The sequence below is a fragment of the Sesamum indicum genome, linkage group LG3 (assembly GCF_026168435.1).
Source record: "Sesamum indicum cultivar Baizhima isolate 11 linkage group LG3, ASM2616843v1, whole genome shotgun sequence".
Classification (NCBI taxonomy): Eukaryota; Viridiplantae; Streptophyta; class Magnoliopsida; order Lamiales; family Pedaliaceae; genus Sesamum; species Sesamum indicum.
In genome coordinates this window covers 28,068,171-28,095,389 of record NC_142659.1, presented here as the reverse complement: position 1 = coordinate 28,095,389, position 27,219 = coordinate 28,068,171, and the positions used below count along the sequence as shown (strand labels likewise).

The 27,219-nt window shown below is 37.6% G+C and overlaps 4 protein-coding genes across 4 annotated transcripts; 2 read left to right on the top strand and 2 right to left on the bottom strand.

Annotated features, from left to right (window-relative positions):
* Nucleotides 1-799: 799 nt before the first annotated feature.
* On the bottom strand, nucleotides 800-7,758 carry LOC105159050 (uncharacterized). Its single transcript, XM_020692870.2, has 9 exons — nucleotides 7,634-7,758; nucleotides 7,256-7,338; nucleotides 5,620-6,051; nucleotides 5,352-5,526; nucleotides 4,744-5,035; nucleotides 3,042-3,114; nucleotides 1,846-1,936; nucleotides 1,608-1,687; nucleotides 800-1,459 (listed from the first exon to the last, which is right to left on the bottom strand). The coding sequence occupies exons 1-9, from the start codon at nucleotides 7,638-7,640 to the stop codon at nucleotides 1,127-1,129; spliced, it is 1,566 nt and encodes a 521-aa protein (XP_020548529.2). The 5' UTR covers nucleotides 7,641-7,758; the 3' UTR covers nucleotides 800-1,126.
* Nucleotides 7,759-8,983: 1,225 nt separating this feature from the next.
* On the top strand, nucleotides 8,984-12,665 carry LOC148788858 (uncharacterized). The gene is made up of 4 exons (XM_088879016.1): nucleotides 8,984-9,567; nucleotides 9,693-10,360; nucleotides 10,523-11,970; nucleotides 12,083-12,665. Exons 3-4 carry the CDS (start codon nucleotides 11,629-11,631, stop codon nucleotides 12,524-12,526), a joined length of 786 nt encoding a protein of 261 aa, XP_088735142.1. The 5' UTR covers nucleotides 8,984-9,567; nucleotides 9,693-10,360; nucleotides 10,523-11,628; the 3' UTR covers nucleotides 12,527-12,665.
* Nucleotides 12,666-17,563: 4,898 nt separating this feature from the next.
* On the bottom strand, nucleotides 17,564-18,998 carry LOC148788857 (uncharacterized). Its single transcript, XM_088878161.1, has 3 exons — nucleotides 18,624-18,998; nucleotides 18,124-18,349; nucleotides 17,564-18,015 (listed from the first exon to the last, which is right to left on the bottom strand). The coding sequence occupies exons 1-3, from the start codon at nucleotides 18,996-18,998 to the stop codon at nucleotides 17,564-17,566; spliced, it is 1,053 nt and encodes a 350-aa protein (XP_088734287.1).
* A 1,801-nt stretch (nucleotides 18,999-20,799) lies between these two features.
* Nucleotides 20,800-26,400, top strand: LOC105159049 (tubulin gamma-1 chain). Its single transcript, XM_011075982.3, has 11 exons — nucleotides 20,800-21,169; nucleotides 21,816-22,016; nucleotides 22,749-22,860; nucleotides 23,227-23,627; nucleotides 23,939-23,992; nucleotides 24,063-24,167; nucleotides 24,493-24,567; nucleotides 24,656-24,700; nucleotides 25,373-25,501; nucleotides 25,922-26,026; nucleotides 26,107-26,400. Exons 1-11 carry the CDS (start codon nucleotides 21,041-21,043, stop codon nucleotides 26,173-26,175), a joined length of 1,425 nt encoding a protein of 474 aa, XP_011074284.1. The 5' UTR covers nucleotides 20,800-21,040; the 3' UTR covers nucleotides 26,176-26,400.
* Nucleotides 26,401-27,219: the final 819 nt, after the last annotated feature.

Below are 27,219 nucleotides of genomic sequence, written 5' to 3'. Positions count from 1 at the left end.
CTTCTAGTTATTTTGATTTTTTTAAATAAATTTAATTTTAATTTTTACTATCTTATTCTTATTATAACAGTTATAATTCAACCTTATTGTTTTTAATATATTTTTAAAATTACATATTTAATATAATTTTCAGTCAATTTAAATAGTTTAACAATAATTAAATTTACAATTTCACATATTTCATATCTTAGAATTTTTATATCTTATTTGCTATATTATCTTTTTTTCTATATCATTAGAAAATATAAATTAAATGGTTATTATTAATTGATAAAATATTTTGTTTTCAATCATACAAGTTTAGTTGTTGTGTATGAATTAATAGTCATATATTACTCAGCGGAAACATTATCACATTAAATATTTTTATTACTTATTTTTAAAAAATAAATATAAAATGAAATAACTTTTTTATTTTTTGTTAGTAATTATTCTTGACAAACAACAAGTGCAAATATAAAACAAATTTTAATACGTAGATATAAAAAGATTTTTAATTAATTAAATTTTTTTTAAAAGTGATTTTTTTAGAAAAGCTATCCAATTTTGTATGTCTGCATTTTAAATTTTTGCAAACACTATCCATTTCTTAGTACAACTTCCAACTTTTTTAACAAAACCACTTCTTTAAAAGAACTTTTTTTTCGCAAACACTCCCAAATGTTTCGATTGGTGGATATTTTCTTGAAGAGGACAAGATTAATTCCCTTTTATCTGATTTTTTTGGTTATACTACCTCATTCAGATAAAAAAAAGAAATCCATCAGATAAATAGTCATTAATCAGAACAGAATTGTAATTTAGCATCATACAACATAACTAATTAGTTATGCCTTAAATTTTTATATTTCACTAAAATAATTAGAAAGGGGAGCAAAAATTACAACTTTCTGAAACTTGTTCAGCTATGTGAATACAGTACAGTAGTTACATAATATCCAGAGAGCAAAATTACATTTATATCCTTCCTGATTAAGTATCACATAAGACATTGTTGATAATCACTATTCAACCAATCCACTTTCATAACGGGTAGAGCTAACAAATTAGTTACCGGGGGTGGGCAAGAATGTAAATTATGTATTACCAAGAAAGCTCCTTCAGGTGGTTTGTTAATGATTGAGTTTCACACATTCTGATGCATGTTTTCCTGCTGCCCAGTGTTTTCGGCCGACCCTGCAGATGTATTCTGTGTTGGTGGTGTTTGTAGTCCTCGGTGATTATGATTGCTGTTTTGGGGTCGATGCTGGTGATGGTACTGATGGCGTTGCCGGTGTTGGTGCTGCCTATGCTCGTGTCGACTCGGATCTATGCCACTGCTTATTTGCTGTGGTAAAGACTGTGGATAACGACTCGCCCTCCATCTTAGGTACTCAACAAGAAGTGAATTTGTGCTTATTGCGATTCCAAACCCAGTGAATGAGGAAAGAAGCACCGACAGAATAGCATTTACGTTGAGCTGCAAAAGTTTTACAAGTGCATAACACAGTTATAATCAAAAGTGCCACAGAGAGAGAGAGAGAGAGCGTGCATGGCACAGTTATCATCAAAATCAGCCCGAGAGAGGGAAAGTCGAAGAAAGAGAAAGAAGAGGAAGCATCACTTACCACAGCGTAAAATATGTGAGCAAATAGGATCACTATCGCAAACTGGAAAGAAGCATAAGCCCAAATGTAGCTCTTGCTCACTGCCAATCATCAGAAAACCCTCTCAAGTTCTTCTCTCAACGTTAATCTTTTAAAGAGTAAAATATACGAGAAAGAATTCCATAGACAACTGGAAATTCGTCAAGGACTGAAAAGTCCTGGATAATATTCGTGATGGATAGAAGCCAATTGATCTTACCCATAGTGGATGCTATCATGGATGAAAGGAGACCTAAAACACAAGAAAACGGCAAAGAGATGGCAAGTGCTCGAGGTCCCATGTCAGACACCTGAGATCATTATGAACAATAAGGGGCAACATAAAAAATGAGTTCACTTATGACAGGTGACATGCATCTACCATGGCACAGTAAAAATTATCTATCTATACTGATGACCCAAAATGGAAGTCCTAGACTCTTAGCTACTTTACATGCGTGGGCACAAAAAACAACCTAAACCCAAAATAAGTGCCTGCTTGCTGTTATTTGCAAGTTGGTTTGACTATTTTTATGAAACAAACATGAATAGTTAGTTATTTTACTTAAAAAGTAATTGATGTGATTAAACAATGTGACAAATATTAAGGGTTCAAATTTTGGTAAAAAACCAAAAAGGTAAAAAAATATATTGTAATGTAGTTAACAGACAAACAATTAGACTTCAAACTGAAGCAAACGAAGCATTTGTTTTGGGAGGAAGGGAGTCTGATGTTTCTGGATAGATCTTTGGAAAAAGAAAGAAGCTGCTAAAAGGAGAATTTTCTGGATAGGAATAATCTTATGAAGAAATGAATAGAGTAAGCAAAGTTGAAAAGGAAGAGAGGAGGTGCAGAACATTATGCTAACATGGAATACTCCCATCAATATAGTTTATATTCAAGATCATAGGAACTTTATCTTTGATTTTTTGTTCTTCAATGACAGCAAGCAATCTCAATTGTTGGTGGTTCTGTATGTACATTGACTTCTTGCATATTAATTTGTGGGGAGCACATAAGTGACAGTGTGCTCTTCTAGTTGATCTTTAAAGCAGGCCAAGCATTTTGGTCTATACTCAGACAACACTACAGACCACATGTTACAGAGGTGCTGTTATTGGATACAGAGAACAACTTTAATGCATCTAATAGACTTGAAGATTCTATGGATTGAGAACAAATTGATATTTTACAGCCTGAGTGCTGTTATAAATTCTCATGAAACTCATGAAGATCCCGAACATCACCTATTAGATGAGTCAAGACCGCACACATACAGGCAAAACAGGCAATGGTGGAAGGAGGTTGAAGGTTCAAAAAGATTATGCACTAAAACAAGAAAGAAGATGTTTGGTAATATGTCAATAATCACAGTTATAACATGTGTAATATAAACGAAGGTAAGAAAGGACTACCAGGAGCTGCTCCAGAAAGCAGAAATATGCAAGCATGCTGACCATGACAAGAACAGGAACATCATGCCAGACCCTATTAAGAATTAAAGTAAATAAAATTAGAAGTCCAGCAATGGATAGAGATTCAAATAACAATCCGGAATTAAACTACTCAGTCTTTCTAAATGTGGCAAACCACATCGCAACCCCGAGCAACTCTCCCAGCAAAGAAAAAAGACGAGTTTTCTAGCGATCAAATTAATGAGCTAGCAGTCATGTTTCACTATGTTACTCTGTCCAGCCTTTATATAAACCACACATCACAAGAGCATTGGTAAAAGAATCCTAGAGAAAGTATATGCATATGAACTATTTATCCATGTCAACACAGCTGGGATTGAAGAAAGAGCTTCTAGATTTCACAAAACTCAAAGAAGACGGCATATTTATAATTCCTACTTTGAATGCCCAGGACATATTTGGATTGTTAAAACTCATATGATAACTAATTCTTACAAGAATACTGACATCCCAATATTATACTTCCAGTAGAAGGTACAGGCAAATGGCTACAGAAGGTGTTGTATATCTAGAGAATACTACAAAACTTCATTCAGCATAGCATTATCCCAGACTGATATGGATGTGGAAGGGCATATCTGACTGAAAGATTACATTGGCATAGGTCCTATCTTCTCCCGATAAAAGCAATACACTTGCATAGAATTTTAAAGACTTTTGTGCGCCAAAGCTTACCTACCTCTCTTCCTCTCGTCATGTCTTTCTCGTCCCATACACTCTCCTATTATGAACCACAACCACCCATGAATTTTGTGCAGCAATTTTTGTTCTGTGCTCAATTCATCATCTTATCATTAGGAATGGTCCTGCTGGACAAATTCATTAGAATCGATTCAGGTTTCGAAACTTGCCATTCCGCAACATATCTTTTGGTGATTTTAGTACTAGTTTAAGTCTAGCTTTAGCTGGGAACATCCGGGAATAAAGAGGTTAGTAATATGAATTACAGCATACCAACAGTGCCTTTGGATGGAAGGAGGGGAAATTATAGGAAATTTGCTCAAGGAAAGGTGGGAGACCCATGTGTCACCAGTCACCCAAATAACATGCTTACAAGCTGGCGATTTCCTTCGTCTCTTATATAAACCAAAATTGCATGCCTTTATTCCTCTCCTTTACCATCATCACAAACCAAAAAATCCACTGAATAAACATCAAAGGCATCTTGAAAATATTCATGTGAGTTCTACTTCTATGTATGGAGACTGAAAGTGTTTGATTCGGAAGTTTCATTAGCTTCATGCTAGGATTTTCCTCCATAACGTAATTAATGTGTCAAAAGGCTCCCAAAAGCAAGAAACAACCACAAACCTATGGACCACATACACATGTGCAAAAATTAGATTCTAGACATCAAGTCTGAGAATATTAATAAAAGCATTGGCTTAAAATAAATTATTAATCAGACCATAATTAAAACATTAAATGAAACTTCGAACTGATAGCACAAAACTTAATTCAGGTCCACAGTAATCTAAAAGAAATGAAGATCAGACATGATCGTAGTCACCCATCAGATTAATATAGGAAATATGATCAGACATTTGAGTTCACAATATCATCAGAGCACCAAGTTAATAATAAAATTTAAGATCAAAATAAAGAGAAACCAAACATACATGAACATCTAGGATTCACTTGCCTGTAACGAGCCACTTCCCTTTGCTGTGGTGCAGCAGATGGTCTTCGTATTACATTAGGAGGATTTTGTAATTTCAGTAATGTAACTGGAAGGTTTTGGACATCCTGCTTACAGACATCACAGGTCTTGTTACCTTTGATGCTAAACCACTTCACTGCACACTCCTTGTGGGCAAGTGCAAGCTCTCCTTTGCAGCTGCACTCCATCTTCAGTGTTTCACCACCTTCTCCGAGCTCAACTAGACAGATTCTGCAAACAGCTTCTTCTTCTGGAATGTCTTCGCCAGCATCATCTATGGTTGTAGATAGGTAAAGTATATAATGAATCAACAAACTAAACTAATTTGATAAAGAATTTGCATAGAACAAGTGACAGGCAAATAGGTTTTGTTTGCCCCGCCACTTCTGGTGTTCCTCTATTCAAGATATATGTTCTGAGTTGTTAAAATGAAATGTGTAATGGCTCCTTAAATAAGCACGTAGTGAAGGTCAAATTTACTAGTAGCAAGCCCTCTGATTATGGCATGTAACATGTGCAAGTTAGGATCACTGCTCAAAAATATTATTTGGTGTCCTACAAGCATGACATGCATGGATGCAAATGTATACCAGATTCTGTTTCAGGAGATATTTCCTGGGAGGCATTTTCCACAGTTGTAAGGCGATGGTTTGCTGATATAACTCGTATCAAACCTCCAGATGAATCTGTCCGCCTCAAACTTCTGGTTTTAACATTAACTGGAACTGAAAATGAGCGTGTCATATGTTGTTTAACCTCAGGTTTCTGTAAAGAAACAAAGTTCAGTTAGAAAGGTCTGAAGGGAGGACAAATGCACGCTATGTTTATGTTAGTTGTAAGTACTTGAAACAAACTTACTGGTGTTTTAGATTGGCGATCTACATGATTTTCCTGTAAGGTCTTAGAACAAGCATTTCCCATTGGTGTCGCAGGTAATGACTGCGCCGTCTTTGTCGATGTGGAGAACAAAATTTTGTTTAAGGAAAATGATCTTGAGGTAGAGGGCTTGTCTGAAAGTGGTGTATCTGGGATAATAAGAACTGTTTTTTCACCTTCCTGAGATAGGTTTTTACCCCTAACGCTCTTCTGCGGAAGCAAGTTTTTAACCGATGATTTGAATTTTGCGGAATTTGGTTTGGGGGGCAATCCTGCTCTAGCAGAAGAGGGGCTCGGAATATCTATCCTTGTGAAATCAGACAATGCACTCTCCAGAGACCGCACGGGTATTTCCAGAGATGACAGGTTTGGACGTCTCGGCTGCATTAAGGTGGCTTCTTCTCTTTCATACTTCTGTTTGCATTAACAATGTTTTAGTCATATCTATACTTTTCTAAATAATATTGTAACATGGAAAAGCATCAAACCAATAACGCTGCAGTAAGATAACCTAGTGACTCCCTAAAGAACATGCTGGCCTTCAGGCTAATTATTTTGAATAACGCTGCAGTTCTAGATAACCTAGTCCAGGATGCCGTAACCAAAATAGAAACTGCAAGCAGAAATCTTCAACTTCGTACTAAATTAAGTAGTAGCATTCTACAATTCATACAAACTGATCGGAACTGAATTGAGAGAGCATACGTATAATAATTGGCATCCCACTTTTTGAAAGAAAAAATTAAGTTCCTCTAGTGCTTAATAAGTAAAAGGAAAAAGGCCAGAAATCATCCCTAGATTTATGTTAATACCATCTCAAAAATAAAGATAGAAAGGATGATATGTGCAATGTAGAGGAAGCTGTGGTTCCCCGACTTTTACTTCCTCCCAGTTCAGCTATTCATAATATGAATATCAAACATGCAAATATGCATGATTCAGCGGTTAGACCTTAATTATCTAGTCTCGAACATGCCCCTTTTCCTACAAATTTATTTCCTTCAGCTTCAGATAACTAGTGAACCTTCCCACCCCTTTTTTTTTTTTCTCTGATCTTAACTGAGCTACCGGAAGTAAACGCAAAACAATATTATGAAACTAAATCAACTACACACCCCTTAAATTTGCCTATAGCACTTATTATTACCTTCTTCGCAAGATTTACAACTCTTTTTCAACAACTACTTCACTCTTTTCCAACATCGTAGATATCTACCAACGATTTTTTGGCCTAACTAAGAGAGAATAAACACTTAAAAGCTCCCCCTTAGCCCCACCCCACTCCACCAACCCACAAAAATTTGGGAAACACGAATCTAGAACTCATATCTGAAGGAAGTATTCCCCAACTCTTTGACACCAAAACCTCTATACCAAAACGCTAAGCATTTCTCCGATCTTTCCAACAACTCACGAGTACATGGTTTCTGCCAACCCCCAAATCCATCAAAACCAAGCAAACTAGAAAAAGAAAATTCTCTGAAACCATCTCCAGACATCTTACCCCCCACCCGAAAACGAAAATTTAGAGCAACCAAGAAACCCATATACCCCTCAGCTGTACAGATAAACACAAAAACACACACACACACATACACACACAAGTGAAGAGAATAACCTGATCATAATGAGCATGGATACTAATCTCATCTTCCTCAACACCTCGCTGCGCCGTTCCAACCCCATTATCCTCCCCCATTACTGCGCCAAAACCCACCAAAAAGGAACAAAAACAAATAAATAAACAACGCAACCCTTTCCAATACACAGTAGTGTGAATCGAGCGTTGAAAGCTGTCTTGGACTTCGCGGAGAAAATGAGTCAACAAAATTCTCAAGGGAGTAAAAATTGAATCAAAAAGGTGCGGACTTTTCTTCTTCAACTTTGGGAGAAATGATGGAGAACAATAAAATTCAAAAAAGCTCTTCCTTTAATCTTCATTATTTAAATATATTAAAGAACATGCACTGATAATTAAATAAATAATGGGAATTACCCGCCATCTTGATTTGCGCTGCCTGCTGCCTTCCTGCCAGCTTAGATTCCTCCACTTGTTTTGTTTTACTTTATTTTATTTTTACCTGTTGGCAAGATTTTGGAATCTAGGGTGGATTTTCTCAACGCATCATCAATTCAATTTGATCGAATTAAATCAATTATAAAATAAATATGATATATTTAATTATATAATTGACTGTTTTTATAAAATTATATATCAATCACATAATAAATAAATTACACTTATTATATCATTTTATTTCAAATCTAACCAAACTTAGTCCAAATAAGAGTTTTGCAACCGAACTAAATTAATTAGCATGGTTTCGTAAATTGTGAAATTTTTCTTTTGATATTAGTAACTGAATTTTTTGCTTAAAATATAAAACAATATTTCGATAAACCAATCCTAAAAACTAAATCTGAATCGAATACCAAATTAAAATTTTCAATTAAGTTCGTTTGATTTATCGAACTGTAAATACCTCTAACAGCAAAAGACTCTATAATTTGGATTTTAAGTGAAAGTATATATTTTTTTTATATCGATTGGTTCTTTTTCTAATAAATAAATTAAATTTATTGTAATTATATTTTTATGAAAGTTACATTTTGTGAGTGTTATTCCACATCTTTTTATTCAATAAGTTTTAATTCGTCTATTAATTTTAGAGACAAAGTTAGTTTTTTTACTTTAATTATAATTTATATTTGCATAATCAATTATTAAAATTTTTAATTCAAATGTCGTTGTCGCTCTTTTTTAAAAATTAATTATCTTATGATCAATTGCACAACCGTCTTACCAAACTAAACTTAATTTGGGTCGACAACGTTGTATCTCATTTTGATTGCATGTGCATTCCACTGCTTTATATTATAATTTAATTTAATTATATTTGTTAATTTTACAAAAATAGACACATAATATTATGTGATTGATATAAGATTTATGCGTATAATTAAATATTGAAATATATAGTCGAATCATAGTTCGTCTTATATTTATATTTTCAAGTAAGTCAAAATACTTTACTCTTATATATTCATTCTTCGAAAATGATAGTTTGTTAAGATTAATTAGTACGCGTCTATTATTTATATTGCTATTATCTGCGTGAAATTTAAATATTATTTTACAATTCTTTATTTTGCAGTACGATTTATTGTCACAATTCCATCGAAATATAAAGTGGCATCGAACATATTTGGATTAATTACCGTTCAAAATACATTATAATAAAAAAATTTATTTTTTTATAACAAATTATATCATATCCATCTATACCAATTAAAATAAAATATAAAATTTTAATAAATTTATATAAAATGAGATAAATAAACGTACATTAATGCAACTTAACCGTAGAAGTAAAGACAAACAAATACAATACGTTGTTGTGTGGAACTTTGTCGTGAAGACGCATGACGTTGATGCTTACTGAAAATTGAGACCTACACGACAGTAGCTGGAGTCTGTTTAATAATAAAAACAGGGAGGGTGTGCTGGTCAAACATTTGGAATGTTTGTAAATACTTACACGAATGTAATGCAATAAATGATGATAGATGGATAATATATTCTATATGGGCGTGTTTACCCAAATGGATTCGCAATCTGGTCGCGGGATTGATTTGGGATTTGTACTGGGATTGCCAATTATTGGATAATGAAATGGTGCGTTTACTACACATGACAATATTGCGAGGATATCCTACTAAAAATGTTTACTAATATTGATTTCACACACATACTTCGTAATAAATTTACTTTTTTGTCCCCATCAACAGACAGAAATTACTTGTTCATGTAATCCATTCTTCATTTCTCTCTCCCCCTTTTCCCTTTCGTCCGACTTGTAGACGTTCTTTGGCAAAACACGTTATTCCGGCCGAATCCTCCGAACGAGCACAGCTACCTCCAAATTTCGGGTAAGCTCATCGTCACCCCCATATCTTCCGCGTCCTGGTACGCATTTTTTGTATCGCGTGTAATGTATTCCAATATTTCGTATTTTGTTGTTCTAGGGCTTCTCAAGACCGATCCTATTGTGCAGGAGGCTATTCTGGTATTCTCGTAAACGCTTCCGCACACAACAGTTTGAGGTTAACAATTTCTGTCAAAGCAGCTTGTACCCCCGTCTTCAAGTTCTTTATGCTTCTTTCCGTCTTCTGTTCTCATTCGGAATAAGTTTTCCCCTTTACATTTGTTAAAATTTACTGCTACAATTTCGCATACCTTACTTTCGAGCTGTCGTTGCATTCAAATTTCTACATTTTATTTGCCTAAATCGTCTTACTTTTTCCCGTATTACAACTGGTTAAGGTGTAACGTCATACATCTAGTTCAATTTCTCTATTGCCTGTAGTTGAAGTGACTGTAAGTAGTTAACGAATTTGATTATTGCCGTGGATGTCATCTCGCATTATCTGTGAATAATATGTGTTACTATTACGTTAATGTTATATTAATATTCAGTTCATTCTACTGTCCCTTCTGATCCTTAAATTTTGCTTTCATAGGACAACATACATGGAGACCCCTGCTTCAAAACACGATTACAGTAGTAACGAATCCGACGGTAGAACCGGTAGTAGGCACCGTTCCTTTGCCACAAACGACCAACTACTTCGTTTTTGCTATTGTGGTAAGGATGCGCTCGTACGCACTTCATGGACCTCCCATAATCCGGGTAGAAGGTTTCGCGGGTGCCCTGGCAATGAGGTTTGTTGATCAATAAATTCAGTATTTAAACTGTGGCAAAACTTGTTATGTGGTTAATTCGTCTACGCTCCAGACCATACACAATTACTCTCGCTACAATCGTATTTCTTCTTATGATGAATTGGAAAATACACGACGTTACATATTGTTCTTATCTGGCAGGGACAATACTGCGGTTCATTCCAATGGGTTGACCCCCCAATGTGCCGCAGGTCTAAGGAGATTATTCCTGGACTGTTGAACAGGATTTCCGAATATGAAAGTCAGATTAAAAATTTAAATGAACTTCTACATGCAGAGGAGATGCGTCGTACTACGTTAAGAAATTATTTATATGTCGTGATATTTGTGTGGTTGATGACTACTTGTATTGTCTTTTTTGTCTAACTTGCTTAAATCGACGTACTGTGTATTTTACGTATGTTAATGTCAGTAGGCATCTACCCTTTCGTTGCCACACTGTTTATTGTCCCATGCGCAAATCTGACAATGTAAGTTCTCCTAACCCGGCCAGTTGTAAGTTTGTTTCCCGATTTTCGTTTGTACTGTGCATCCTCCAAAATGAATACCATAGCGTTAGTACACTCATTCATTACTGTATTATGACATGCTTATGTTTACCGTTCTTCATATAAGTTTTGTGTTATGGATATATTCTATATTGCATTACTGGAATTGCCACTGAAAAATGGCCCACAATGATTTAAGGTGAGAGCGACATGACATTACCCTCCTTCCTAATAAAAGTAGCAGCATATTAACTTTCCTGATCAACCCTTCCATTCACTCTATCCGGATTTAATGTCTTTACATTCATTACTTCTACATCTTCCCATCCCCCAACTACTTCGCTTTAGATACATAACTTTTTACATTGATTGTGGACCTGATGTGGGTCTTCAATTTGATGCTGTTTTAAGAAATTGGCGGCGGGCTCCCTTAGTTTCATTGACAAGATATGCATTTACCACAAAGGTGTAATACATCTGCTGATTGTGACTGAATTTTGTGTTAATTTAAGCCACCTACCCTTATTGAATGCAATAGGTATATTGCATTTCAAAGTATATGGACCTACTAAGAGTCATCAATGCATGTACAGTCTTCGCATTTCATTGGCCACCGCATCAAATCACGATGCATAACTTTGCAGTATAAATGTGAGCTTTGTGCTGAACCCAGTTCATCAAGCTATCAGAAAGTTCCTTTTTTGCTCAAACAACTTCAGCTTTTATGCCCAAACATCTTGTAGTTCCCAACTCTATTTAATGATGTGGCCGGATGGATTCTACTATCAACGGTACATGTTCTATTGTACCAAGTGGACCAAAGATATGGAAAAAACTTTTGTCAGTAGATTGTTGTATCATGCCAAGAAAGGACGATTTCACCCTGATCGTCAGAACAAGTTCGCAATAACTGATGCGTTGGAGGAGGTGCAAAAATGTCACGGAGGCAAGATTGATTTCGGCTGGGGTAAATATGTCCTTAACTTCCTCCGCGAGAGGCATGAGGTGTTTGGGAAGCTGATTGCCCGTCGGGATGTAATCCATAACACTAGGCTTCGATTCGTAACTGCCGCCGACGCAACGTGGAAGGAATTCTGCAAGGTGATTTGTGGATTTTAATGTTTGTCTATTGTGGTCTTATATTACTCTATTACGTACAAGTGTGGGCAATTTTACCACTGTCTTTAATGATAAATTTTCGTGTCCGTTGCAGGAATCTCGCATAGGCAAATGTTATGTGAATGCGTACGAAGACATGTGGGCTGAGTTATGTAAGCTGTTCGCTCAACCTGTTGACTCTGATACTGTCTCTGTCGGCGATGAAGATGCACAAGACACTGAAGAAACTGAGTCCACCAAACAGCCTGCTCATGACGGCGGTGCCGAAGCAACCGATTCTCCGGGTGGTCCACTTACAGACCCGTGTCCTTACGGGTATATCTCAGACAGTCCGACCTCGAGCTCTTCCCTTTGGAATTTCATGGACGATTTCTACGGTTGTGAGGATGATGCCGACTCCATGCAGCCACTCCCTGGAGTGCCTATGCCTGATCACAAATCCATAAGTAAGTGTTGTGACAGCCCAGTTGCTGCAAAGACTCCATCACAAGCCAGTTCCTCGGCATCAAATCGCACTCCGGTAAAGAAGGAAGATTGAGGCAGTAGATGTTGGTTCGATGCTAGGTGTCATGTCGTCAAAGGTGGTTTTGAAATTTTGTATGAAGATGGTCGGCTACAATGTTTTTCTCAGATGCGAACGCTATGATGCAATATATTATGTTGTATCGGAATATATATATATATATATATGTAGATTTTTTTTTCTTATCATGTAGTACAAAAATGCAGAATTTTGTCGGGCATATTGTTGTATGTTGCAGCACAACCAGCATGAAATGCATGTTAATGTACTTTCCTTTTTTAGTAGGCCTATAGTGCATTAATGCGTATCAGGGTACGAATGTCTGTTCACGACAGTTGCAGGTCCTTTTGTATTCTCGTATATGATTGCATGGGTTGTATACGCTCTTTGGACCACTTGCAACTGTTGTTCCCGGCAGGCGTACTGTACTTTATGTAATGAATGAACTAAAGTAAGTAGTGTCGTATTTGCCACCTATTGTCGCTTCATTTCAGCTTCTTTATCTTATTGTTTTTCACAAAATTGAGTTATTTGTTTACCGAAAATTTTTTTGTTTAATGCCTCAAACCCGAACAGAATTCTTATCTGGGTGTTTTACCTCTTGAACTTCAATCGACATTTACAATGTATAAATCTCTGCTAGTTGCTTTGTAAATGCCCGGACATGAAAGTGCATAGCGTCTTTTCATCTTAAGTGTGCATTAACCAGAAATATAAAGTGCCAAACGCCACATGATCCGCTCCTTTCCCAAGTATGTTTAATTAATGAGGGCAGGCAAATGATGGAAATAGGCAGAGTTTGACATCAATTGGAAAATATAAAGCGTTTGAAGTTCGCCTGTATATAAATGGACTTCTCGGTCCCAGAGTCTGAAAATATCTCAGAACTCTACTCACAAACCCTAGTCTTCGTCTTTACCCGGCTCACCACTGCACATCGTCGAAATGCCTCGGAGGAAATTTCCTATGGGTCAGTCGCGCTATTTCTACACTCCTACCTGGACGAAGAAGGTGGACGCTGCATTCTGTACCTTCCTCCATGTCCATGCCATAATGGGCAATCCTCAGACGAACCCACGACATCCGATGAACCCTGCGTTCTTAAACGCCTGCGATGCCCTAAATGACTACGCCAAGCGGAACTGGTCTTACGGTTTCTTCCTATCCAGACTGCACATTTTAGGTCTGAGGTACGATACTTTCTCACTTCTACTGAAGGAACCTAATATAAAGTGGAACCAAAATTCCAACCGGATGTCTGGCAGCGGAGAAGACTGGCGCCGAATCATACAGGTATGTTGTTCCTAATAAATTTGTTCATATGTTTCACAGACCTCTTTGCATTTGCACGCTCAGATGAATGTTGTTTTCAGGTGCATCCCTTCGCTAAGGCGTATTACTATTTCGGGGAGCCGAAATGGGAGCAGCTTCAGGAGATATTCGGTGGTGAACACAATGTGCAGGACACCACTATGAGCGAGGATGTGGGAGACTTCAGTCTGGATGGGTCCATTAACTCAGATGTGCAGTTCTTGGGTTGGAAACAGGATGAGGAGCCAGAGGTGATCGATCTCGTCACTAGCGAAAATGAAAAATGATGGTGCATTTTGGGTCGTCGGGAAGAAGGAGAATCGGCCAAAAAAAATTCGCATGGATGCAGGACCAACAATATGATGATTTCCTTTTGTTTTTTTGTCTTTTTTTGTTAAAATCTGTTTTGGGCTGTACTAATCGAATGATGAATGGATGTTGGTTATGATTAGGTTAACGTTCCATGCCATACTCTGCATTCTAATACCTTCTATATCCCCTAACATCCGCGGCATCTTGTTTATTACCACTTAGAACAACGGAGTAAATGACTAATTATGCTTAATTTATGATAACATAAACCGATTGAAATTATTTAACACAGTTATTAATGTACTCATACTGCAACGCGACTAACAGACTCCAAATGGTTTTTGCATTATGTCCTTCGTTTTCTTTTTTTCACGATGCATATCTGTAACCCGTATGAAAACGAACAGCTGAGTAGGCGCATGAGGGCTACATTTAAATTTTTCACATATCCTAATCGGCGTCTCCCACACTCCATTAATGCGTAATAAATGTCCATACAATCCGCTTCTTTCCAAGAACACGCTTGCACAGCATTTGAATCGATACTTCGTCAATTACGAACGCTTGCGTGTCCCTTCAACTCACCCACTAAGTCTTACCATAAACGACGGTTATTCCCTACACACACGACCAGTAGGGCAAACACAGTTTCCATTCCTTCAATACCGATCCAGTCGGAGAAAATGCCGAGGAGGAAAAAACCCATGGGTCAGGGACGATACCTGTACACCCGAACTTGGACAAAAGCTGTGGATGATGTGTTTATAGACGCCCTCTCCTTCATGGCGATGAAGGGAAGAAACCAGTCAAATCGACGAATGGCTGATCTGCCGTCGTTGAACTTCGCCTTAGATAAGGTAAACACTTACGCAGGTAGAAATTGGCACGGGCATTTCATCAAACGAAAATTGTGTCTCTTAAGGGTTCGGTATCACACATTCCGTAAAGTTATCGCACATCGTTCCATCTCTTGGAACGAGAACACGAATAGGATGCGCGGGCCGTGGGAGGAATGGTCCAGAATTATCCGGGTACCACTTACTTGTACTCACTTGTCTTATTCCCCTCTCTACATAAGTATGGGTCATCATTCCGGCAATTGTTTTTTACAGATATTGTTTGTGCACAATTTATCAACTTTCTTTACAATAAATTAATGACATTGTTATCGCAGGAAAGGCCTTTTGCCAAGGCGTACTACTATTGTGGCGAACGCAAGTGGGAACAAATGAAGGAAATTTTCGGAGGTAATTCTATACTTTCGTCCAGTGAAGATACATCCCGACTGTACGACTCCACCGCGGAATCCTCAGACGGCACCGCAAATGGGATGTGATGTCTTAAGGCAAATGAAGATAGCCTAATGTTGGACAGTCTTGCAAGTAAGATTTTGGGTGGTAGGAAATGTATTCGAAGCCGGGTAGAGAACGTCGGTAGTTGTGTAGTGGACCATGCTCACATTTGCAAGTATTTTTATACTTTGTACGATGCTTAAGGTTTGAATTACATATGAGGGCCTTAATGGTGGACTTCGTATAGGCCAACATGGTGTTTGTCCCTACAAGATTTAAGTTAATGTTCTTCAAACCTTATAAATTTACCAAACATTATATTACGCCAGTATTTTCATGTGTAGTTTCAATGTATAATAAGACATGATATATCCTTGGAAACAGGTTAAAACCAGCCTTCATTACATACGACGTACATTACATACAGAAATATAAACGTCATCGCAACACCATAAGTGCAAAACGGCGATGCTCTAGGGACAAGCGTCTGGTCCAAGATGTTCTGCTAGACCAAAGATACGCTGAAAGACCGGTACACAAGTATTACATACAAAACGCAGCAATTGTTTCCAGATTTTCACATTGACATACGAGTACGCAAAAAAGCCTACACCTTTTCAAATAAGCTTGACACTTAAATCCTTCCTGATAGCATGAGACGAGCCATCTTCACCCTAGACTCTGCCGACATCGCCAGGAAAAGCTCCATTTCCTTTGGGTGATTAACGAGCCTGTTTGCAACAATTATATGTTCATTCTCGTCCAAGGAGTCAAGCTCCTTTACATGTGCCAAGATCATCGCGCGATGTTCGGGCTGACCAAATTCGCTTTCGAGGACCCTCGTCAGAGATGCCAAACGCGTGTTTGCTGTCTCGCAAAATGTGGAGACCATTTCAATTAACTTGGGAATGTCGTTCCCGACTTCCCTCCTCTTGCGTTTTCCTGATGATGTGCTACCCGGCGGTTTTGCACCAGTCGAGGAATTAGTAACGTATTCGACGTTCGCATCGTATGTGTAGGGCAGGTCCTCGTCGAAGCCGGGTAGACTTGTGTCTGCATTCCATTCGGCAGTCAGATTGTTGCAGTCTTGCGTGTCGGCAATCTCCTCATCTCTGACTTCGTTCGCATCCTTGAATGGATCCGCACTGCGCTCACCGGTAGCACGGTCTTTACCAAATATTTCTCGCCATGCATTGAAAAGAGGCCATGTCTTGTACCGCATTCCCTTTGCGTGAGGATCCATCTGACCCATCAAATAACGTCACCTCTTAAAATTGGCATAGAAGTACGGCTACATCTTGTGGATAAAGAAGAAAACGAATGCATGCTATCAAATGTTCTATTACCTTCACGTAATCGTTCCAAGCGTTGTCGTCTTCCACCGTGACCATATTCCGTTGTTCATCCCAACCCAAACCTGAACGCGTGAGCAACGTTGATAGAGTCGAGTACTGCTTCTTCCACACATGCAACTTCGAGGTAATGTGTGGGTCAGCCTTGATGTCAGCGTTGGGAAAGCTCCTTGCAATGTACGCCTCCAGTTGGCCTAGATAACCATTCCTAAACCCATTTTCGCATTTCCAACCTGTCACCAACAGATTCCTAAGTCCAGCCACCAAGCATTCCTCTTCGAGAGTCGTCCACATTCGTCGATGTTGCGGCTTGTCTCTCTTCTGCCCACGTCGTCGAGGCCTGCTAGTACCTTCGTCGGATCCCAAGTCCATGATAGCAAGCTTTACCAAATCGGATCACAAGGCCTGCTAGTACCGTCGTCACATTCGCCGATGCCTGCACCAAAGAAATGAATGAGACATTAAAGGGCTCATACAACTTTCGGGCTATATTAATCAGAGAGCAATTAGCAGGAAAACAATGAGTAAAAACACGTAGCCAGAGAATACATCGCAACACAACGTCCGATTAACAAGCAATAATACAATTGAAGCGAGGAAGAGTAGCATAAATGTTCCGAACAACAACAAGTAGAAAACCCTCATTAACAGCACCGTCACCCAGAGCTAAGAGGCCAACATAACATTGGGGATAGAGCAGTTGGTATTACAACCGAACTTTAATCCTTAACGGAACAAGATTTATGAATGATGGAAGATGCAGCCATTATATTGGACAAACTACGTCAAGAGCAACTCGTCCACTCGTTGTACATAGTCGTCGCCATTGCATCCCTCCATGAATTCCATGAAGGGTTGCTCTTAATGTTCCAGACGCAATCGGCGTCTGCATCAGCGCCTTCAGCTCCATCACTGGGCAACTCGTTCACAAGCGGATCATCAGGCATTTCCGTCCTTAAAAAGTTGTGCAACAAGCAACAAGCCAAGATGATCCTGTTTTGCACCTTAATGGGGTAGAATGATGGACTCCTTAGAATTCCCCATCGCATTTTCAGTAGACCAAAAGTACGCTCAATTACATTCCGAGCGGAAGAGTGCTTCAAGTTGAAAAATTCAAATTTATCTTGTGGGCCACCAGCTCCGCTGTCCCATTCGCGTAAGTGGTACCTTACACCTCGGTAAGGCGTCAAGAAACCTTCAGCATTGGCGTAGCCATTGTCACACAAGTAGTATTGTCCTGCACAATGTGTTGTTAAACGCATCAACTTTAACTATCCTTATGTAGGACCGGAGAAGGTCGTATTCTCATGAGCTATGGGTATATTGTATAGCGGTGAGTTGGAACCTGTAGGAATTCTTAGTCCACCCTGTCTGTGAACTGCATCACGCAAAACACGGTTATCCGCTGCACTCCCCTCCCAACCAGAAAGAACGTATATGAATTGCATATTAGGGTTGCACACACCAAGTACATTCACAGCGACGTGGCCTTTGCGGGTTCTATACCGTCCCTTCTCAGCCTCAGGTACTCGGACGTCAATGAAGGTTCCATCCAACGCCCCGAGACAACCCTGCGATGCATTAAGTCAATCACAAGTGTAAGGTATATGTACGTAGTAATGTATGCAATGAACTGACTGGTGCTATTGCAAACTTTCTTAAATCTAGTAAAAGGGTTATATTCTGTACTGGTACCTTAAACCATTTTCACCGTGGGTCTACGCAATCGTCAGTAATTGGGGTAGAGCGGACTAGGAGTATGTTGTACAGTTTGATAACTGCTCTAAGGACCCGATGGAAATGTTTGTGGATCGTGCGGCCGGAACGCAAGAAATCATGCTTCACCACACAAATCTTTTTATGATGGGCCACAACACTAAGGAAAATAGCGACTTGCTCGGGTACGGTATAAGCCCTGCTTTCTGAAACTCCACCGGCATGTTGGAGCAAATAGCACAGCCGACCGAAGGCGTTACGGTCCATACGTAAGTTGCGAAGGCACAACTCATCGCTAACTGAAACTAGCCGGTGCAGGTGAGTAAGCTGTTCTGGTACCCGAAAATTGGTTAAGAATCTCGGAGGTCCCGTCCGGGGACGATGAGGTTTACGTGCGTTCAGGTGTTTTGTAACAGAAGTGAACAACGTGAGAGCGACTGTAAGCTCGTCGACGATTTGTTGTAAAATTATTAAAGCCAGAGTAACTCTTTGAAATGACCTCATCCTAAATATGAAAAACACTTTTATTGATGATGGCAGTAGTTTGTACGAATGCAAAATCAAGGAGGAGTGCAAATCACCAAACATTGAGTCACAACAGATCAAAACAGAGTAAAACGGCATATTCTTAACAACCAACCAAGGTACAGAATAGAAAATTTTAAGATAGTAAAGAGTATAAGGAACAACACTACTGAAACACCTTCCACTGAGAAAGTAATGGGTTGAAAGAAACCAACCTTAAGATCGAGAACAATGATAGTGCTGCCCACAAACAACAACGATTGCAAGGAACCCACGCTGTCCGACAACCACGAACTCACCTTTAAGCGATGATGATGGTGGGTACCTGCTACAACTTTGCGTACAAGCGGGATTTTGCAGTACTCGAGGAAAAAGAGGGTTTGAAATGAAAAACCGAAAGCGAAGTGAGGCGGTGGGAGTGACTACGAGGACAACGAAGTAATTTCAAGTGTTAATTTGAGGGTAATAATGTCAAATCGACAATTATGCCGCGGCGGGATAGTTTGAATCCCACCCAAATTGGCTGGATTCTAATCGGCCGTTTAATCACACCATGGCCCGGGCCTTGGTGAGTAGTAACGGGCCGCCTCAGTAGCAAGTAAACGGCTAACATACCAGGATTACGCTGTATATCCCGCCTAATACTCGTTAGTAAACACGCCCTATATATATTTAGATATTATTCACCACCAACTATATAAAAATTGTTTGTGCGAGCTTTTGTGGACTGGAAACGAAAGAGCAGTGGGGACTCGAGAGGAGAAGACGATCGGCAAAAATGATTGGGGATGGGTACCAATTCACGGCGGGAGGGGGTGCGGGGAAGAAAACAGCGGGGGAAGGGTGGTGTTGGGAAGAAGGAGAATAGGAGATGATATATCTTTTTCCCCTCTATTTTTTTATATGATTTTAAATTTATATTATTTAATATAAATATTATGAGATGAAGTTTGATGAAATTTGGACTAGATTAGTGATTAAAGTTGGACTCTAGATGTTATTGATAAAATTTAAACTATCAATTTATATGATCAAGATCTAACTGTTCTTAAACATGTTAATAAATCTCATTATATATATTTAAATTAAGAGTGAAGAATTATTATTAATTGAAATAAATTGATTACAATCATGCATGTTGGATACCAATATGCACATTAAACAATCATACTCTGATCAATAACAATACTTACTGTTAGGTAGAACAACATTATACTATTAAGTAGAAGCAACTGTCCACGTATAAGGTGGGATTTGAATCCATGACCTATAAAGTCATGGGACTTCAACTTCTCCAATTGAATTAGACATCATCAACGAGTCTCATTATATAATTATAAGGTAAAAAGAGTAGAGAAAAGAGTGCGTATAATATATCTATTGCATGAAGCATTTTTTTAAATCATTTTTAAAATCACAACAAAATTTTTTTGTATTTATTTTTCGCATAACATAGGAAGGTAAATTACCACGATATAAATTTAAAATTCATAAAAATAAATTACTTAAACTTATTTGACTAATTTAAAATTTAAGGAATTTCAATTATTTTATTTTAATTTAAAATTATATTATATTAAGTAAATCATTTTATATAGAGTCATTGGAATAGTTTTACCGGAATCCTTCCATCAAATTCAAATTAATTAATCTAAATGTAGCCTATGAAAATTTTGATCTATGAAGAGAAGTACTAAAAATGGGTATACAGTCATTATATTTTTATGGTTGGTGACTTTATCTAAACAGAATATATAAAATGAAACAATTCCATTACAAATAAATCAAATTACATGCCTGAACCAGACGCTCTACCGTCTCTGCCCCCTCTTTCTCATTTTCAAAATCCTATATCTGTCCCCGCCATTCGAAACGGCGGAAAAGGAATTTCCAAATCCCTTCTCTTTCTCTCTCTTTGTACCTGCATCAATCCACTCCAAAGTGTATCAATCAAGTACATTATACATACAGGACGAAGGCATAGCTAAAAAAACCCTAGTTAGTTGAATTTCGGGGGGAAAATGCCGAGGGAAATCATAACGCTGCAGGTGGGGCAATGCGGGAACCAGATCGGAATGGAGTTCTGGAAGCAGCTCTGCCTCGAGCACGGCATCAGCAAAGAAGGCATTCTCGAAGATTTTGCTACTCAGGTTCAGCTGTCTCTCACTTTTTTCTTTTTCGCCGCTACTGTAGGTTGATTTTATTTTGTGAATTGGATGTTTTATGTCTGTTGTATTTATTCTGATTGTTTGGGTTATAGGGGGTGGGAGCGGTGGGGGTAGGATTTCGTTTCTTTTGTGGTTGAGGGTGTATGCTTTTCAAGGTATCTTTACTTTCCTCACAGTTTGCGTTAATTCAGCGTAACAGATTGAAGGGAAAGTGTTCTATAACTAACACAAGTTCGTTGTTGAGATCTTTTTGTATACTGTAGTTAGTGTTACTGTTTGGCGCCTAATAGGAGTCTGGAGAGCCAAAAAAAAAAAGCTACAGTGTAGAAAATTGCAATTACGTATACAATCAGTTCCTGTTTTGCAATTTAATGTTATGCTATTCAGGGAGGATTTCCTTTTTTGTTTTGAATTTAGTCCGTAAAAGGTTATATTTACTGCGCCACTCATTGTTGGGAAATCAAAGCGGCAATCTCTGCATATTCACTCAAACATGCCACAGATGATATGTACCTATCTATTTTGCGTGTGTTAGTGCCTGCACGTTTGTGACCTCATGTTGCAGTCAAGAGTCAGTCCGTGTAAAATATATAATACCAAAGGATTTCTCTGAATGTTTATGCTACAGGGAGGCGACAGGAAAGATGTGTTTTTCTATCAAGCAGACGATCAACATTATATTCCACGAGCTTTGCTTATGGATTTGGAGCCTAGGGTGATTAATGGCATACAAAACAGTGAATACAGGAACCTTTACAATCATGAGAATGTATTTATCGCGGATCATGGAGGGGGTGCTGGGAACAATTGGGCAAGTGGATACCATCAGGTCTGGTCTGTTTCCTCTTTAATACCTGCATGGTCTTTACTGCATAAAATAATGCTGCAGATGAAATTTGTGAATGCAGTTGGCATGGGTTAGTTGGAATATGAATTTATTATTGTTGGCTGTAAACCATGTCAGTCAAACTGTATTTTGCTAATCAGATGTGCTTCACTTGGCATAATGATTTTTTCTGAAATGATCATTCTCATGTTGAATGCTTTACATATGGCCACCAATTTTTACTCATAGAAGTTTCAATTATGGATCTGTAAGTTGATAAATGCCTCATGGTGACATTTTTGGTTTCTTCGCTTCTACTTACAGTGATATTTGTGTAGATTCTGAATGAAGAATGTCAGTTGCTTAATGAATGTTACCTATAGCTGACCAATAAAAAGTATGCTTCATTTATAAAGGAGTAGCAACATAATCATATTTCCTTGATGACTGTTTAAATTGTCAGAAATAGATTTCATTGGAGACTTGACTCCCTTATTTGGACCTTTTTTTATCAGTGGAAGACCAAGCCATGTTTAAGCATCTTCCTTGTGCTGTCCCATGCCTGCATCAGATGTGCATACTCTTGCTTGTGCAAGCTTATAAATCATTTCCTCCTCTACTTGACTTTGATTTGTTTTACTTTGTAGATTATTCCCTTTCTTTCTGGCTGACTGCATAGTGTTGGATATTTTTTAATTTCATAAAAATCTTCTTGTTGGTGTATTATTTTATCAGGGTAAGCAATATGAGGAGGATCTAATGGACATGATTGATAGAGAGGCTGACGGCAGTGATAGTCTCGAAGGTTTTGTTCTCTGCCATTCGATTGCTGGGGGAACAGGCTCAGGTCCTTTTATCTCTTTTACATGTTCTTGTTTCTAAAGTTTTGAAGCTCATGATATATTTTTGTAGTGAACATACTAATGCCAACATGTACATTTATTACATCCGAAACCTATTTACATTGTCATTTGACCCTGGTATATGATGCATTCATAAACTTACCAATCAACATGAGGCCATCAATTAGCGAGGCACTTGCAACTGAACTTTTTTGCTTACTATATGGACTTTGACGGTTTTGAGTATTATGTTAGACCAGAGGTTTTATACACAATTATGGAGTTGAAAGATGTTTTTCTGTGATAATGTACTCACTCTTGTCAGCCTAATAATTACCGCATGATTTTGCATTACGATTGCTGTGATGCAGGTATGGGTTCTTATCTGTTGGAGACTCTGAATGACCGCTATAGCAAAAAACTTGTTCAGACCTACAGTGTCTTTCCTAACCAAAATGAGACTAGTGACGTGGTGGTTCAGCCATACAACTCTCTTCTAACTCTCAAACGATTGACCTTGAATGCTGACTGTGTGGTTGTTCTCGATAATACTGCGCTTAACAGAATTGCTGTAGAGAGGCTTCATATTACAACTCCCACTTTTGCGCAAACAAATTCCCTAGTTTCTACTGTCATGTCAGCAAGCACAACCACCTTACGGTATCCAGGATACATGAACAATGACTTGGTAGGCCTGCTTGCTTCTTTGATCCCTACTCCTCGATGCCACTTTCTGATGACAGGATATACCCCACTTACAGTGGAACGCCAGGTCAGGATATCACTCCTTATTGCTGTCTATATGATTATATTTTTAAGATACACATTACACGCATGATTTATATTGTGATCGGTTAAATCTGACAAGATGAAATAGATAGATGTAATCCTCCTTGTTTTAGGTATGAGGAGTTGAGTATTCTCTTTATTTGGTATATATTTTTGATTCTTTTACATCTTAATGTATTGAGAACTGTAAATTCAGGATCTATTATCTGTGAATATCACAGTTGATAAATGAAGTGCATATTTGTTCTTCAAAATAGTAAATTTGCATTCTAATTTTGATGCATCTTATGGCAGGCCAATGTTATTAGGAAAACAACTGTACTTGACGTGATGAGAAGACTACTTCAGGCAAGATAAAGATCTTTTCAAGTTGGTTATTTCAACATGCTAAATGTACTCATGATTTTGTCCTTTGCAGACGAAAAATATAATGGTTTCATCTTGTGCCCGTACCAAAGAAGCGAGCCAGGCAAAATACATATCAATTTTAAACATTATTCAGGGAGAAGTGGATCCCACTCAGGTACTCTGAGTAAACTGTGTTAATTCCACTCGCTCATTGGAGGTTTTACGTGATTTTGGAATTGAGAAGTTGCGTCAAGATTTGAGTACGTTGATGGTGTAGTCAGGGATAGAATCACAATGTATTTTCTGAATTGATCTAGTAATTTCTCCTTTATATATCTTGGTATTTCTGTTTCTATTAATCAAATGGTTGATGGTTACACTATGTCCGCCTAGTTTTGATGATTATCTTTGGGTTTCTGATATCTTGTGGTTTGTTATGGTACTATAAATGCTGCTGAAAGCTTCTTTCTCTTTACTACCATTGGTGATTTCAAAACCAGGTCCATGAAAGTCTACAGAGAATACGCGAGAGAAAGCTTGTTAATTTTATCGAGTGGGGCCCTGCTAGCATTCAGGTAGGTTCCGTGCTTATTTATTGTCTGATTTCTGTAATCTATTTTGTACAGAAGTTCATCATGCTGAAACTATCTTGTTATTTAATAGGTTGCTTTGTCGAGAAAGTCTCCTTATGTTCAGACAGCCCATAGAGTGAGATTTTACTTCTGTTGTTTCCTTTACATGATCTTTTCTGCTCAGGGATGTGAAACATTTTATTTTTCCGCATGTGCACAACTGGCTTGCTAATTCTGCTTTATGACTATTTATCTAAGTAATCAGTTCATATCAGCTTTTTAAGCACATAATTTATTGGATCAGGGTTTGTGATGCAAATTCTTTACCGTTTCTCTTATCTTTTTTTTCCCAGTACTCGCGTTGCTCAATACGTTATTATTGTTAAATCAGACATGATATAATGTTTTATGAAAAAAGATGCTGAAAAAATGTTTACTTCCTGATGTTTCCCTTATTGAACTTGGCATGTGCTAAACTGGCTTGTTAACTTAGTTGCAAGTGTCATGTGTGAATCAGTTAAACTCATCTCAGTCTCTAAGCAAAGAAATAAAGGAGGGACTGTTGCAGCTTGTGAAACTTTTTTCCCCTTTTCCTTCTCTTGATCTTATTTATTTATGTTTTATGAGACATGACTGCCACAAAGTAGTAGCAGTTCAAAGGATTTATGGTTTAAATGTTGCACAAGGTAGCAACTCTAACCTTGTGGGTTTGATGTTTAAGTTCCTAACTTCCTATGTGTGAACGTTGGAAACCATCTTAAGTTCAAGTATTAAGGCTATGACAATGTCTTTTTATTTTATTTGTTAGGTTAGTGGTCTCATGCTTGCCAGTCATACTGGCATCCGCCACTTATTCTCCAAATGTTTGAGTCAGTATGAGAAGCTGCGAAAGAGACAAGCTTTTCTTGATAATTACAGAAATCATCCAATGTTTGCTGTAAGTTATCTCTTATCTGATTTATGTTATTCTCTTGCACATTTGTTTGATGATTTAGTCCTCCTGCATATGGTTCACCAGTGTTATCACAATTGACTCTAATCGAGAGTTGGCAACCATTTTCCCTACATTATAAATGCAGTGCACAAAGTCTCTACTACCAAAAGTATTCAAGACAATATCATGTAAAATTTACCTCTTTTCCGTAAGTCCTCTAGCAAAATAATTGGCGACTAATGGTGATGCTAATAGAAAGTCTACTTGGGAGAAGAGAACTTGTTCAACTATTTATATGAAACCTTTGAATAACTTGTCAACAAATTGGTCTGTCCCGCAACTTTTCATTGTAAATTAAGTTTTCCTGAACTCTTAATTTTATGTCTGTCTGACTTAACATATAGCTCTGGTGAATGTGTCCAGGATAATGATCTCTCCGAATTTGATGAATCTAGAGACATAATTGAGAGTCTTGTGGACGAGTACAAGGCTTGTGAGTCCCCCGATTACATCAAGTGGGGAATGGAGGTAGCCTCTTTCCTGTCCGATCTATTCGTATCACTATAATTCATAGCCCATGACATTAATAGCACGAAGTATTCTTGCAGGATCCTGATCATATCCTATCAGGAGAAGGAAACGCAACGGGGACAGTGGACCCCAAATTAGCAGTTTGACTTAACCTATTTTGTTCAACCCTTTACTTTTTGTGCACTTATATTTCATCCTATGCTAGTCTCTGGCTTGTTCTTTTGCAGATTGCTCTAGCGCCTGCAAATAGTGGTAGTTTTTGTGGCTGCTTGTTTTCTTCGGGTTTGTGTGAGATAATAAATCATCTTGATGCCTTCGTGTGAATATTCTTGGATCCACCTTGGTTCTATGTACTCCAGGGTTTCTCTGAATTATTTTTGCGTGCAAATAGTGTTCTTGTTTTATTTAGGGTTAATTATACTTAGACCCTCTTAAAATGTGAAATTATACTTTCCCCAATAAAGTTTTAAGATAACAATCTAACCCTCTTTCAGGAGGATTTAGATGGAAAATGTTGAGATTACTAAAAAAGTTATATTAATTTTCAATTGTATCCCTGATTTTAACATTTTTTTATGTAATATGTTTGTACTTATAAGGGAAATTATAATGATGTTAAATTCATTCTATATGTTTGTGTGTGTGTATATATATATTATATTTATCCCATTATACGTACAAAAATATATATGAGGATGTTATATGTGGGCCAAAATTGAAAATTTATATAATGTTTTTGCTTATTTTAGCAATTTCTGTCCAAGTTTATAATTGAAGGGAGTCAAGTATAAATGACGAACATTCAAAGAATGTAAGTGTAATTTCAAAATTTCTTTGGATGAAGTGTATTGTTAGAAGGGGTTTAAGTGTAATTAACCCTTTCATTATCTATTTGTGGGTAAATTATATGTTCCTCTAAGGTTTGTTATAAGTACAAGTACTTCATTGTTATTTGAAAAATTATAAATACCTTTTGAAATTATCAACCGTTTAAAAAATATCCTCATACAATGGGCTGTTACTAGAGGGTATTTGTTAGATAATTGTTAATACTAGGTAAATATTTATAACTTTTGAAATAATATGATAATAATTTTAATTATGATAAATTTTTGAGGAGTCTGTTCTAACTTACCCTTTTACTTAAGGTGTATTTTTGGTCATTACTTGCTGAGCGATAGGGAAATATG

What these genes read in the sequence shown, in the direction of transcription:
- LOC105159050 (XM_020692870.2), bottom strand. An exon ending in TCCATGCTCATTATGATCAG is followed by an intron (nt 6,052 to 7,255) that starts GTTATTCTCTTC and finishes TAATGCAAACAG; the next exon opens with AAGTATGAAAGAGAAGAAGC. An exon ending in GCTTTCTGGAGCAGCTCCTG is followed by an intron (nt 1,937 to 3,041) that starts GTAGTCCTTTCT and finishes TAATGATCTCAG; the next exon opens with GTGTCTGACATGGGACCTCG.
- LOC148788858 (XM_088879016.1), top strand. Translation starts at nt 11,629, where the DNA reads ATGATGTGGCCGGATGGATTCTACTATCAACGGTACATGTTCTATTGT. An exon ending in CGTGGAAGGAATTCTGCAAG is followed by an intron (nt 11,971 to 12,082) that starts GTGATTTGTGGA and finishes TGTCCGTTGCAG; the next exon opens with GAATCTCGCATAGGCAAATG.
- LOC148788857 (XM_088878161.1), bottom strand. Translation starts at nt 18,998, where the DNA reads ATGAGGTCATTTCAAAGAGTTACTCTGGCTTTAATAATTTTACAACAA. An exon ending in ATCATAAAAAGATTTGTGTG is followed by an intron (nt 18,350 to 18,623) that starts GTGAAGCATGAT and finishes AATGCATCGCAG; the next exon opens with GGTTGTCTCGGGGCGTTGGA. An exon ending in TGGACTAAGAATTCCTACAG is followed by an intron (nt 18,016 to 18,123) that starts GTTCCAACTCAC and finishes CACATTGTGCAG; the next exon opens with GACAATACTACTTGTGTGAC.
- LOC105159049 (XM_011075982.3), top strand. Translation starts at nt 21,041, where the DNA reads ATGCCGAGGGAAATCATAACGCTGCAGGTGGGGCAATGCGGGAACCAG. An exon ending in GGGCAAGTGGATACCATCAG is followed by an intron (nt 22,017 to 22,748) that starts GTCTGGTCTGTT and finishes TTATTTTATCAG; the next exon opens with GGTAAGCAATATGAGGAGGA. An exon ending in TGCTGGGGGAACAGGCTCAG is followed by an intron (nt 22,861 to 23,226) that starts GTCCTTTTATCT and finishes GCTGTGATGCAG; the next exon opens with GTATGGGTTCTTATCTGTTG.